This window comes from Antechinus flavipes, chromosome 1, assembly GCF_016432865.1.
Source record: "Antechinus flavipes isolate AdamAnt ecotype Samford, QLD, Australia chromosome 1, AdamAnt_v2, whole genome shotgun sequence".
In the NCBI taxonomy this organism is placed as follows: domain Eukaryota; kingdom Metazoa; phylum Chordata; class Mammalia; order Dasyuromorphia; family Dasyuridae; genus Antechinus; species Antechinus flavipes.
In genome coordinates, this window is record NC_067398.1 from 624501470 (window position 1) to 624517068 (window position 15599).

General features: G+C 35.6%; 1 protein-coding gene across 8 annotated transcripts in view; it reads right to left on the bottom strand.

The window, feature by feature from the left end:
* Nucleotides 1–15599, bottom strand: part of ASAP1 (ArfGAP with SH3 domain, ankyrin repeat and PH domain 1) — a 594911-nt gene that overhangs the window by 159492 nt on the left and 419820 nt on the right. For all 8 annotated transcript variants that reach the window (XM_051971096.1, XM_051971093.1, XM_051971094.1 and 5 more), the window contains one exon: nt 8030–8175. In XM_051971096.1, coding sequence (XP_051827056.1) covers nt 8030–8175 — 146 coding nt within the window. The remainder of the gene's footprint in view (nt 1–8029; nt 8176–15599) is intronic.

Below are 15599 nucleotides of genomic sequence, written 5' to 3' on the forward strand. Positions count from 1 at the left end.
AATTATAAGACAGAGATAAATAGGAACATAATCCATGCCCCCCACATAGGCTAGTTTGTAGATAAACACTTTTTAAAATAGTATTTTTTTCTTTATTGTTTACAAATAAAAACAATTTTTATCATTCATTTTAAATAAAAATTGAGTCTCAACTTCTTTTTCTCCCTCTCCTCCCTAAGATGGCAAGATGTACATAGATTATATAACATAATTTCTATTTAATATTTGAGATAAATGGAACAGTAAAAGAAAAATTATAATTACATGAGAATTTGAAGAAAAATCTCAATTTAATGTTGGTCATACTATGGCACTATGTATATAGAACAGGAATCAATCAATAAATACAAGCCTTTATTAAGTGCTTGTTGTGTGTCAGACATTTGTGATACATGCTGAAAATATGAAACAACCTCAATTCTTAAGGAACTAAAATTTTATTGAGGAAGATAATATGAATATCTACAAACATATCTAAATTCAGGTCTCTATCCATTGTAATCTACACATAGAAAAATAAATGCAAGGTATAATAATAATAATAACAGCTAGCATTTATAGAATGTTTTAGAGTTTGCAAAGCGTTTGAAAAATATTGTCTCATTTCACCCTCACAATAATCCTGAAAGGAAGGTGCTCTTGTTAATTCTATTTTACAAGGTAGGAAACTGAGGCAGACAGGTTAAAGGAGTTGTTCAAGATCACAGAGCTAATAAATATTTGAGGCTGGAGTTGTGTTCAGGTCTTTCTGACACTAGGACCAATGGTCTATCCACTATCACCTAGCTATCTCTGAAATAATTACTGTCAAAGTGAAGTGAGAGAAACTAGGGTGATGGAACATCCCTGACTGGTGGTCATAGAGCCCCTGGATCAGATACCTCCAGGGATGAGAAACTCAACACTTTATTCACTAGGCAGCTCATTTCATTTCAAAATCACTCTGAAATTTCTTCATATCAAATTGATATCTGCTTTCCTGTAACTCCCACATTTTGGTTCTACTTTAATTGACATTTCACAGTCTCTGAATGAATCATGATCAACTCTCAGAACCTCTAATTACTAGTTTTCATGGATGTCTTCTACAATTTTCAAAGTTTAAACTAGAAGGATACCAAAGAGTAAGTGATGTTAAATCACATTTTCTCTGCTTTAATTAAACATCTCCATCACAGAGTTAATCATTGCCATATACTTTACTATACTTTGAGGTAGTCTCCCATCTCCACTATTGTAGATAGTAACTCCTCTATGATTTAGTAAGTGGTCTTTGTGACTTTCTAGAGCTAAAAGAAAAATCTTGACCCAATGACCTAATATCCTCATTTAGCTATGCTGATGCTCAGATAAAAGCTATATAGTACATTGACAGACCTCTATTTAAAGGTCTGTCAATGTCAAAATGTAAAGCTCACCCAATCTAGAAGAACTCATTAGAATTAGGAATTTGCTGCTGTAGCTTCTGGGAGCCCGGGGTCATCTCAATGGCATCAAGAATACTTTTAGTGAAGGAGCTATTTGTTTTAGTTAGTAAGTCAAAGAATAAGCAATGCTTTCTATGAGCAAAATATTGTGTTGAGTACCACGAATTAAAAAACAAACAAATAAACAAAGCACCACCACTGATAAAACAATCTCTGCCCTCAAAGAGTTTCACATTCTAATGGAGGATACAACATGAAAATAACAGGGTATGGACAAGTTAAATATGCAGTAAACTGGAGGTGATCTCAGGGAGAGGGCATTAGCAGTAGGAATTGAGAAAGACCTTCCATACAACGTGCTATTTAAACCAAGTCTTGAAGGATGCCAGGGAATCAGAGGGTAGAGATAAAGAGGGAGAGCATTTTAGGCATGGGAGGCAACTAAAGAAAAAGTATGAAGTTATGTAAAGAATAGCAAAAAGACAAATATCACCAAATCACAGAGTTAAAGAATTACTACTACTCTGAGTGCATTGTTATAACAATATAGTAGATACAAGGAACAGCTCTTGATTTAAGAAGGCTTTTCTCTGACAAATATAGTGTGAACAAAGTAAAGTCACAATCTCTCAGTGGCCAGGGTAACTGTAAATTACAGAAAAACTATCAATCTGCTTTAGTTGTTTCTCAGACCAATGGAAATCATAGATCTGGATTGAAAATTCTAGTCTCAGAAAGAGGGAAACGGTTCTTATTTTCAATAGAAAAATGATGTATTACTACTAGAGATAGTAAAATTTAGGACTGATCCAAATGCTCATCTTATAACCATAACAACCCAATTTACATTTCTATAACACATTACTAGAAAAAGTCAAACCTATTCTGTTATACCCCACATTATGAAGTGTCCCCTAATATTAATCAGTAGCTAGGGATGATAATTTATGACTGAATCCCTGTTCCCTGGGGAGGCTTAGCTTGGTGAATTCTTGAGCTTAGGAGATCTAAAGGTGCAGTAGAACTAAAGCCAATCTGGTGGGTATCTATACTAAGTCCAGCATACTAAATCCTTGTGTCACCAGGCTGCCTGAGAGGTGAATTGGTCCAAGTCTGAAATGAAGCAGATCAAAGTTTCATGCAGATCAGCACTGGAATTGAGCTTGTGAATGGCTGCTACACTTCCAGTCTGGGTGAAATAGGGAGACCCAATCTCAAAAAACCCCTCCAAACCTAATTGGCAGCTAAACTTGACTGAACATGATGTGAAATTTAACAGATCAAAGGTTTTATCTTTTCAGCCATAGTTTAACATCAGGTAAGAAGATGAAACTTCTCACGTATAATACAGCATGGAATACCTACCTGGGATGTTGCCAATTTATAGCACAGAGATCCCATGCTCTCCCATCCCCTCTTAATTATGAAAGAAAAAAGGAGACAGAGAGAAAGATAGAGGGAAGAAATGGGGGAGAGAAGGGAGTCGAGATCTATTTGATATGAAACTAACCTCATAAAGTTGTACTTTTTTTTCTCTCTAGAAATCTGTCATGAGGGTAGGAAAAAACCCAGAAAAATTAAAGGGGGAAGAAGGAGAAATAAACCAATCTAACCACAATACCTCCATAGTCAGAGATTGCAAACAGGAAATATTCTACAGCTGGAGAAATCTTTGTTTTACTTCAACAATTCTGAAGCAATAACTGCTCTTTAACCGTTTAAAAAAAAAAAAAAGACCCCAATTCTTGTGCAAACTACAGGAGACTTCCAAAAGCTCAACTTGCAGGAGAAACCAGGGAAAGGCATTAAAAGCCTGGCAATGCTTTAAAGGATCTAGGCACCTCCCACTATTTAAAAAGAAGTATTCTTGGTTTCTCTCTCCCCCTTCTACTTTATTAGGCAATTGTTAAGAGGGATACGCATTAAGATGGTTTTCCTTGATATATTTCCTTTGAAATATATTGATTCCAAGCCACCATTTATTCCCTTCCTGTCCCCATTTTGTGGTTTTGGAAATCGAAGTAATGGAATTCTCAGTTCACTTGCCTGCTGCTTCAGTGGGGTCACAGACAGTAATAGTATAATTCAAGCAGCCAAGTGAGCTAAAAACATTTTGTATTAACATTTTCATGACTTCTCTTTTAACATATTATTTTCAAGAACAAAATAACATTAAAATACAAGAGGCCAGGAATGGTGGCTTTCTGTTCTGTTTGGTGGTGAATGAACTAAGCCAATTGGGTATCTGTATTAAGTTTAATATTAATCTAGTGAACTCTCAAGACTGGGAGAGGAGAAGAGCTTAAGGAGAAATGGCCCACATTAGACACTGAGCAATTAAAAGCTCCTTTGTCAATCACAGAGTGGGACTGGGTATATGAGTAATCCCTGTATTTCATGACTAGGAGTGAAAGGAAAAGCGTTAGGTATTCTTTTGACAGCATAGCCTAATTAAAAAAAAAATACCTTACTGGTATACAAGAGACCTTTGAGTTGGTTCTAGTAGTTTACCAGACCAGGTGAATCATGTAAAGATGGCAGCTCATATTTATATAAAGCTTTGTAAAAGCAAACAAAACCTTTATTTCATTTGAACTATGTAACACATATATGATATAGACCGGGCAGGTTTTATTATCCACTCTTTACATATCAAGGGATCTCACCCATCTCTCACATTTAGAGGTAAAAGGGGAGAAGTGACTGCCAAAGGTCATACAGCTGGTATGTAATAGAGACAAGATTCAAACCAAAGTTTCCCACAAAGTATAATCACTTTGCATTAAGGCATGGTGTCTCTGTTACTTAACCTAGAACAGTTAATCAACAACATTTATTAAGTACCTACCATATGCTAAGTACTGTGCTAAATATATAAAGAAGGGCCATTCCCTCTCCACACACACATACATCAATCCCTATTCTTAAAGAATTCATGGTCTAATGAATAAAACTGGCTGTTGAGGACCAGGAGATCATTATATACTTCAACAACAATACTATATGATGATCAATTCTGATGGACGTGGCCCTCTTCAACAATGAGAGGAACCAAATCAGTTCCAATAGAGCAGTAATGAATTGAACCAGCTTCACCCAACAAAAAAACTCTGGGAGATGACTATGAACCGCTACATAGAATTCCCAAACCCTCTATTTTTGTCCACCTGCATTTTTTATTTCCTTCACAGGCTAATTGTACATTATTTCAAAGTCCGATTCTTCTTGTGCAGCAAAATAACTGTATGGACATATATACGTATATTGTATTTAACTTATACTTTAACATATTTAACATGTATTGCCATCAGAGCGAGGGGGTGTGAGGAAGGAGGGGAAAAATTGGAACAAAAGGTTTTACAATTGTTAATGCTGAAAAATTACCCATGCATATAACTTGTAAATAAAAAGCTATAATAATAATAATAATAATAATAACTTGCCTGTTGTATCTGAGGGCATTATAATGGAAAGAGCACTAGAACTCAGTCAGAGGACCTAGATTTGAATATGGACTGCTATTTAATACCTGAGTATTCTTCCAGAATTCCCTTAATCTTTCTAAGGCTCAATTTTTCATCTGTAAAATGAAGGGATGGATTCTATGACTTTCTAAAATGCATTCTAGCTCTAAAAATGGGAGATCTCATAATGTTAATCAAGTGCCCAGTTTTCTAGCAGACATCGCAGAGTGCTGAACTCTCCCTACGGGGATAATATGAAAGCAATGATTACTCTTAGCTAAGCAAAAAAGGCTTATAGAAAATCAACATATTCTTGTACTTCAGAATAAGTTAGTTAGGACTAAGTAACTTAGTCACAAGAACTTAGAAGAAACCTTAAAGGCTAGCTAGTCCATACTCCTGGTTTTACAGATGGGCAAACTAAGACCCAGAGAAGTTAAAAACATTGACTCTACCTTACAACACAATTTTGAAATAATCACATAACTGACAAGGGTCAGTTAATTTTAAATAGTATGGAAATTACCATATACAGCAAGTGGAACTATAAGATAAAGGTTTGATTCTAGGCTCTGATACTAATTGTGTAATTTGGGGCAAGTCACTTAAAACCCTGACTCTCTATTTCCTCATCTGTAAAATGGGGAAAACAGTACTTGCTTTACTTACTTTGTGGGGATGACAGTGAAGAAAGCACCCTGAAATATAAGCTGCTCTTGCCATCACCACAGGTCTCACTCTTTCAGAACAGAATTATAGAACTGAAAGGCCCCTTAGCAATCATTTACCCAACTCTCTCATTTTATCAGTGAGGAAAATGGGGCTCAAGAGACAAATCACACTTGTTCAGGCTTGAGGGAGTCAACAGGAGGGCTGACATTGGAACCCAATGCTCCCAATTTCAAAGCTCTGTGTTTATTTTATTTCTCACCATGACACCTTATTTCATTCCTAACCGACTGAGTTACATACACACACACATATATACAGACACTCTATTTTCATAATACCCAATGCTACAAATATTCACAAGGGTACATAATATTACAATGCATTTTATCAGTGTGACAACTCATTTCTATTCTTGTCAGAGAGAACTGATTCAGAAATAAGACAGGTTTATCAAGAATAACTGATATTGCTAGGAAAAGAGATGAGATGAAAGGAAAATATAGACTAAGATAGCAAGGAAAATTTCCAGACAGTGAGACCTCATGGGGAAGGCACACAGCCCCTTCAGCAAAAGCTGAAAGCCCCACCATTGGGAAATTTAATACTGAGCTAAAACACCCAAGAGGATTGGAAGCAGGCCATGGCTTTATAAGATTCTGAGATAAAGGAGCAGCTGATCCTTCCCTTAGGAAGAATGAACCCATACTGGTGTGGTCTCAGTTGGTTAAATGTTATTTTGGAATCGTCCCATCATGTAATGTGAAACAATTGCAATGAGTTGGCTGTTGACTTAAATGTAATCAGAATTATAAGCTTAGGATAAAATAAAATAATGAATAGCCTTAGATTCTTTTACTACTATTACAACTACTACTACTACTACTACTACTACTACTACTACTACTACTACTACTACTACTTACTGCTACTGCTACTACTACTACTACTACTACTACTACTACTACTACTACTACTAGTTAGATGCAGCTAGATAGTGTGATAGATAGAATAATTGGCCTGAAGTCAAAAAGACTGGGCAAGTCACTTAATTCTCTTTACCTCAGTTTTCTAAACTAACAACAAAAACAGCTTACATTTATAAAGTGCCTATATGCCAGGAGCTGGGCTAAGCATTTTTCAAATATTATCTCATTTGACCCTCACAACAACCCTGGGAAGTAGACAGATTAAGTCACTTGTCCAGGACCAAAAAGCTAGTAAATATCTGAGGCTAGATTTTAACTGAGGTCTTCCTGATTCCAGCTTCAGCTCTCTAGCCAAATGGGGACAATACTAGAGCCTATTTCGCATGATATTATTAAGATAATCTTTTTAGAGCTGGGCTTTTCAAGGAAATCTAGTTCAACATCTCATTTTAAATATGTGGAAACTGAGACCCAGAAATTTTGTGATTTAGAGTCATGGACAAACCTGGAGCAGGACAGGATCTAAAAAGTCTTCTAGTCTAATTGCATGTGTTTAACCTACATCAGATTGCTTGCTGTCTTAAGGACAGGGGAGAGGAAAAGAAGGGAGAAAAATCTGGAATACAAGGTTTTGCAAAAGTGAATACTGAAAACTATCTTTACATGCATTTGGGAAAATTAAAGACTATTTTTAAAAAGTCTTTCAGTTCAAATCCCTTTTAGAGATGAGAAAACTAAGGTCCAGGTAACATAAAGGTTTACCCAAAATCATTTAAATATTAAGTGATAGAGGAAGTAAAACCCAGATCCTAACTCGAATCCCAGCCCCATCATGGTGACCTTTGGTAGTTTTTACAATTACAAAGGGATTTCTCTTCATCCTCACATCTATCCTGTGAAGCAGGCAAGACTAGTATACTTTTTTCCATTATACTAATCACGATACTAAAGCTTAGGAAGTTGTTTAAAAAAAAAAAAAGGAAAAGTAATAAGAGAGCAACAAGAGAAAAAAAAAGAAAATAGTAGAGATATTTTAAAAAAATTAGTGGAGAATACATCCAATGTCACTCAGGAAGTCAGTGCCTACAATGAACTGATTACTACATATCCTCTTTATTGTTCAGGAATACTCATACTTTCCACATTAGTAATAAGTAACATTTAAAATAGACTCTATCATTTAAGTGTTTTACAAATGTAATCTCATTTGATCCTCGTAACAACTCAATTTAAAATGAGGAATCTGAGGCAGAGATTAAATGATTTGCCCAGGGTCACACCAAATCCTAGTGCTCTAGCCATTGCGTCACCCAAATCAGTATTTGTAGATCTTTTTAAATTCATTCAAACTACCTTAGTAATTGACACCCTTGTGTAAAAGAGCAAATGAAAAGACTGTGCCTCTGACTTACCACCTTTCCATGAATTTACCAGATTACTTACTAAACGATTCTCAAGGGAAAACATGGGTATTAGTAATTATTTTATATATGCATGTTGAAACTATCTTAAGAGAAACTTCAGTTCTGAAATTTCTTACCAGATTTTTCAGCAGGGTGGATAGTTCCTTAGTAAGTGTGGAAAACTTTACAAAAGCAGTGCCAAGATCTGGATTATCCCGACTTAAAAAATTACTTCCAAATTTATCTAGAATTTGTGCATAGTTTTCTTCATTCTGTACATGATCTGAAAAAGAAGAGACAAAATGTCATTTTTTTTAACATGATTAACTGTTTAAAGCACTGATTACTTGGAAACTAGTTCAATCCTGCAACAAGTGAACAAGGATGTATTGAACACCTAGTATGTATGAGACACAGTGCTAGACTCTGGGGAATACAAAGAGATAAGGTCAAACAGCAACTGTCTTCAAGGAGATATTCTTTTGGGAGAAGAATATGTACATGATAAGGTTGCAAGATGGAAAAAGGAGAGAAAAATGGAAACACCTATTGCAGATGGCAATCACCACTGGAAACAGGAAAGTGAGAAGCCCTCTATAATCCCTTCAACAAACATTCGGAATATTGGGTTCAGTTTTGAGACCAGTTTGAGAACATTATTATTAACCTGGAAAGCATCCATGACGTAACCAGGATGGTGAAGAGCCATCCATATGAGGACTGGCTGAAAGAAACTGGGAACATCGAGTGTCAATGAAGATTCAGAAGGGATGTGGCAGTGGTCAATATAGATGAAGGAAATGGGTAAACATTGAAAAGAAACAAATTTAGGCTTGATTTAAGAAAACCTTCCTAACAATCAGAGCAGTACAAAAGTAGAATGGGCTGTCTTAAGAAATGGAGGTTTTCAATTCAAGATTGGAGGACTGGAAGAGGGTTGGACTATGTGGTTGCTAAAGTGACTGTATATGACATGTATTTTACAATCTGGATATTGTGTAGGGACCTCATTTACTACAACCCCTATCTGAATACGAATCCCTTTTGTGATGTGTCTGAAAAGAAGTTTGGGTGACTTCTGAAGACCTCCCAATGGTTAGGAACTCACTCGTTCTTGAGCAAAATCATAGTATTCGGAGCTGGTATGGACCCTCAAGGTCAATCAACTCCCAGATCCTTGAGCTTACAAATAAGAAAAATAAGGTCTAAAGATTTGGCCAAGTATTTAAACCTAAGTACGTTTACTCCTAAATTAGAATTCTTTCTAGAGATGAAGTGACCTTCCACAAAAATAAAGTCTTAAGGGGTTTCAAAGAATAATGAAACACTTGAAGCTAAAAGAAAGAAGGAAGACATCATGGAGGAGGTATCACGACAGCTTGAACCTCAAAGCAGTAGAATTTCTAGATTGATTCATCATAGACTAAGAACTGAAAAGAACCTCACACTTCTAATCCAATTCTCATTTTACAGATGGTGAAACCAAAACTCAGATAGGTTAATCTGATTATCCAGTTATACAAGTATTGTCAGGGGTGGGATGTGAATCTAGATTCTCCAATCCTAGAGTGAGTACAGATCCTTTTGCAATATGATGTCCTCCTCAGGGAAAAAAAGGGTGAAGGATTGAAAGAAAAGAGAATAGAATGAACAAAGGAAAGAGAAGAAAATGTCTAATGGCTTTACACATCCATGCGGCAGAATTCCATTATAACAAAGTCTGGTGAGAAGTACAGTAATGAACAAAGAGTTAAAAAAACTGGAGTTTAAATCTAAATTTTCATTGTTACTATCTTTATACCTATATTTGGGAGGTATCAAAATTAGGGACAGCTGGGTGATTCAGTGTTAGTGCTGATAGGGCCCTAGGTCTGGAGGTAGAAGAATCTGAGTTCAAAATCAGCTTCAAACATTTACAAGCTGTATGACTCTGAACAAGTTAAGTACCCTGTTTGCCTCAGTTTCCTCATCTGTAAAATGAACTGAACAAGGAAATGGCAAACCCCTCCAACTATCTCCAACAACTAGTTGATACATCATCTATCCAACCAAGAAAACCCCAAATGGAGTCACAAAGAGTCAGACATTACTAATTGACTAAACAAGTCATGTTTAGATATGAACTACTTAGAATTCAGGGTAAACATCTCCTATCTCTTGATAACTTAAAAAATAAGAAGAAAGAATGCTTGGAAACAAAGAAAAGTCTTTCAGTTGTGCTGCTTCTGCTCAAATAAAGTCTCAGACACTTACCAGTTACATGATTCTAGGAAAATCATTTATTGTTTGCCCCGGTCTACTTTTCTGAAAAAGGGGAAAAAATAATAGCACCTACTTCCCAGAGATGTTGTAAGGATAAAATCAGATATTTATAAAACATTTTGAAATCCTTGAAAGTAGTATACAAGTGCTAAGTATCATTATTATGATCATTGCCACCTAACTTGCTGAGTAAAATTTGGAAGAAATTCAGGACAAATGTAAATAAAAAATATATATGCACATATACATGTAAAATCTGCATATGTGTATCCATACATACATATGTGCATATTAATGCTACAATATTCATACACATATAAGCATATTCTGAGGAATTAATTTAGAAGTGATAGAGAGCTTCCACCAAACCTGATGACTCCTCAAGTGATTGTGTCAAAGGAATCTCCTATATATTGTTCAGGGAAACAGTACAATGAATTGAAAAGAATTCTGAAATTGGGGTCAGAGGAAGATGGGGTTTGAATCCTGGATCTGTCCACTTTTGCCTGTGTGACTTCAGACAACCTACTGATCCTCTGTGGACCTCAGTTTCTTCATCTGTAGAATGGCAGATTTAGACTAGAGGACCCTTAATATTCCTTTAATTACAAATTTATGATGCTGTGATTTGTGTGATCCTAAGTGATTTTATCACATGGAGATTAAATTTCTCATTTGAAAAATGGGGATAATGAAACTTACACAGTACCTACCTCACAGGATTGTGACAAACATGCTTTTTAAACTTAAAATTTCATGGAAATGTTGGTCACCACTTAATATTTTCAAAGTATATCATTTTTTAAAAGTTATTTTCTTTTTCTGGCTATGTGCATGTGGCTAAAGTATCATCCCTTTTAAGATTGCTATCTTTTTTTTTTTTTTTTTTGGTTTGTTTCTAACTGTGCAATAACTAAAATCCAATTTGAAAAAATTTTTATCTTCCTACAATTTCAAATACACTATTAATAGGCTGCAATGTGAATCTGATAAAGCATCAGCTCAGATTCTGAATTAGGAAAGATTCAATGATTAATAATAGCTTGTGTTTACATAAAGCTTTCATGTTTGCACAGTGCTTTCCTTATAACAGCTCTGTAAGCAAGTATTACCTCTATTTTATAGAGAGGGAAACTGAGGCTTAAGGTAATGAAGTGATTTGCCAGCAATGATAGATAGGCAGCAATGGAGACAAGAAAAAAAATCTAAATAAAGGACGCAAGGAAAAACAAAACAAACCTAATGTAGTCTTATAATAATGATGATATTAAAAATTCATGACATTTCCAGTGAATGTCAACATTTCAGTTTGCAATTTTGAAACAGAAAGAAGAAAAAATCCAGAGCTCATTACTGATAAAGTCCTCTAGGAAAACTGGTTCAGAAAAACACAAAAAACAGCCAAAATGGCAGTGTACATATCAAAACACCTCCTATCTAAGGACCAAATGAGGAGTCACCACCCAATACTTTGTTATCTGTAGACCCTTTTCTTGGTAGGAAGAATGTGAAAACAATTACAGCTTTCTGAATAAAACTCAACTGTTTCCAACTATAATAGATGATAAGTGTTTCAAATCTTAATCTATTCCTTCCAATCAAGGGAAACAAGAGAACCCCAGTTCTGGAAGGCCCCCATGGTTACCTAGTCTAATTCCTTACCTGAAGTGAGAAACCCAGATCTTTAGTATAGCTCATATTTATTTTTATATTATTTAGTATATTAATATTATATTATAACATTATATATTTCATATATAATACAGCTCATATTTGTTTTATTATATTTAGTATGTTAGATAATATAATATATGATATATATTATAGCTCATGTTTGTTTTTAAATATTATTTATTATATTAGATAATATATATGTATCATAGCTCATATTTGTTTTTATATATAATTTAGTATATTAGATAATATATTACAAATGTCATATGTAATATTATATGATAGCTTATATTATTATTAGCTTTTTATGGTTACCTAATCTTATTTGAGTCACAATACACTCCTGTGAAGTAGGTAATTAGCCACAGTTTCCATTCTAATAATAATAGCAATAATGATAGCTGGCATTTATATAGTGCCTTAAGGTTTGCAAAATGCTTTTGCAGATGAAGAGTGAATAATGAATTTTATAGATAAAGAACCTGAGGCTCAACAACATCAAGTCAATTTCTTTCTTAAGGACATACAATCTATAAGTAGGAAAACCAGGAAAAACCAGGAGATTTTCTGATTTCCAGTCTAATGGTTTTATATGAAACTTCTTTTCATATGTGTGTGTGTATGTATATGTATGTATGTGTGTGTTCCATCACACATATAACTATTATACAAAAAGGGCAGATATTTGAAAAATTAAATCAATAAATGGATGGGCAGTAGAATGGATATATTATAAAGGCTGTTAGAAATAGAAGGTAAAAATAAATAATTTCCAGATAAATCAATCAATAAACATTTATTATGGGCCCATTATATGCCTGGCACTGTGCTAACCACCAGGGATATAAAAAGATGCAAAAGATTATAAAGTCCTCAAGGAGCTTATAATCTAATGAAAGAGAAAACATGCAAACAAATATATACAAAGCAAGCTAATATGTGGGATAAATATTAAATAATTAAGAGGGAAAGCACTGCAATTAAGAGGGGTTAGGGAAGGTTCCTTGGAGAAGATGGGATTTTGATTGAGACTTAAAAGAAGATAGGGAGGTCAGTAGCTGGGGCAGAAAAAAAGTGTTTTCCAGGCATGGGGGCAGCCAGATGAAATACCTGCAGAGACCAGAGATAAAGTGAAACAGCCAAGAGGCCAGTGTCGCTGGACTGAAGAGTTCAAGTAGAAGTGGAGGAGTAAAGTTTAAAAAGACTGAAAAAGATAGAAAGGGGAGAGATTATGAAGTGCCAAACAAAACATTTTTGTATTTGTTCCCAGAAACAATAGGAAATCACTGGAGTTTACTGAGAGGGAGTGGGAAGGGGATAGGAGGTGTGAGAGAACGAGTCCTGCAGTTTAGGATGTCTGTGACATCAGGGTTTAATAAGGTTAATAAAGTTTCAGTGAGAGAGAGCTGGGCAAGCTCACCTGCCTTGCTTTCCCCTCCAGAGCCATCTGGTCCAGTGACCAGATATAGATCAGGATGACTGGAGATGGTCTAGATGCAATGGGAGACCTGGGTCTTTTTAAGGTAAAGTCTTCAACAGGTCTCAGTTTGACTAATGCTGTGCCTATTCATTGATTAAGGCTAGGTAGCAATTGAGGCAAAGAAACTCCTCTTTCACCTAGTCCAAAAATAAATAAATAAAATAAATAAACTGATTCTAATTGGCCAGCAATAGATCCCCATTTGGTCATTATTTGAGTCCTGACTGACTAAATAAGTCCTTTTGGTGGTGGCCAGAAACCCTTCCCCTCCCAGATTCATCCATTCCTTTAGAAAAATCACTTAATAGCTTAATGGAGACGGGATTATAGTGGGGGGAAACTTCAGGCAGGCACTCACCAGACAGTACTTGAAATAATCCAGGAATGTCAGATTGGCTAGAATGACAGGGAAAGATAATGCGGAATGTTGGAGGGGATGTGGGAAAACAGGGACACTGATACATTGTTGGTGGAATTGTGAACACATCCAGCCATTCTGGAGAGCAATTTGGAATTATGCTCAAAAAGTTATCAAACTGTGCATACCCTTTGATCCAGTAATGTTTCTACTGGGCTTATACCCCAAAGAGATACTAAAGAAGGGAAAGGGACCTGTATGTGCCAAAATGTTTGTGGCAGCCCTGTTTGTAGTGGCTAGAAGCTGGAAAATGGATGGATGCCCATCAATTGGAGAATGGTTGAGTAAATTGTGGTATATGAATGTTATGAAATATTATTGTTCTGTAAGAAATGACCAACAGGATGAATACAGAGAGGACTGGCGAGACTTACATGAACTGATGCTAAGTGAAATGAGCAGAACCAGGAGATCATTATATACCTCAACAACGATACTGTATGAGGACGTATTCTGAGGGAAGTGGATCTCTTCGATAAAGATATCTAATTCATTTTCAATTGATCAAGGATGGACAGAAACAGCTATACCCAAAGAAGGAACACTGGGAAATGAATATAAACTGCTTGCATTTTTGTTTTTCTTCCCGGGTTATTTTTACCTTCTGAATCCAATTCTCCCTGTGCAACAAGAGAACTGTTCAGTTCTGCAAATATATATTGTATCTAGGATATACTGTAACCTATTCAACATGTAAAGGACTGCTTGCCATCTGGGGGAGGGGGTGGAGGGAGGGAGGGGAAAAATCCAAACAGAAGTGAATGCAAGGGATAATGCTGTAAAAAATTACCCTGGCATGGGTTCTGTCAATAAAAAGTTATTAAAAAAAATTAAAAAAAAAAAAAGAAAGAAAGAATCCAGGAATGAGATGATGAAGGTCTGTAATAGAGTGGTGATGGTTCCAGAGGAGAGAAGAGGGTTATTTGCAAAGGTAAAATTGGCAGGTCTCAGCTGGCAATGGATTGAATGTGGGGGGTGAGAAATAATGAAGAATGCAGAATGACTTCTAGATTGGGATTCTGAGGGATTAAAAGGATGATGAGGGGCAGGAGTGAAGAAGAAATCTGAGTTCTGTTTAGGATACAATGAGTTTGAGATGTCTAAAAGGAGATAGATATATAAAATAAATATAGCATAGCACCTTAAGATCTATAAAGCTTTGTGCATATTATTATCTCAATCGACCCTTATAACAAGCCTGGGAGGTAGGTGCTCTTTTACGTCCATTTTATAAATGAAGAAACTGAGGTAAAAAGGAGAAGTTAGATTTGTTTGAGGTCAAAGAACTAGTAAGTGACTGAGGCAAGATTCAAGTTCAAGTTTGCATGACTCTAGTCAGTGCTCTATGCCCTGAATGACCCGATCTTTCACAGAAAAGGGACAATTGACCTGGACTCATAGAGTCATGGATCTACAGTGAAAAAGATCCCAAGGACATTTAACCCATCCGCCTTCCTCATTTTACAGATGAGGAAAATGAAGGTTAGAAAAAGATTTATTCAAGGTCACATTTGTACGAACAGCTAGGTAAGCTATGAAATCATGTCCTCTAACCCTAAAGTGGGGTTTTTCCATTGTACCTTAGCCAGGGTACTAATATATGATTAGTATATATAATATATACATATATGATATAATATATCATTTATAATATGATATATGATATGATATATGATAGCTAATATATGACAAAGGATTCACTTGCCCCCTTCATATCATCATTCATCATCTCTCACACGAAGATAACATTATTGTACTTGTACTACCTTTCTCCAAGACTAATTCTCCAAGGTTTTGGAGACCCCATGCCTCATTTGTTTTAGTGATAATGATGCTGGTGAGTCTAGAGCAACGAGACTCAGTTGAAGCAATA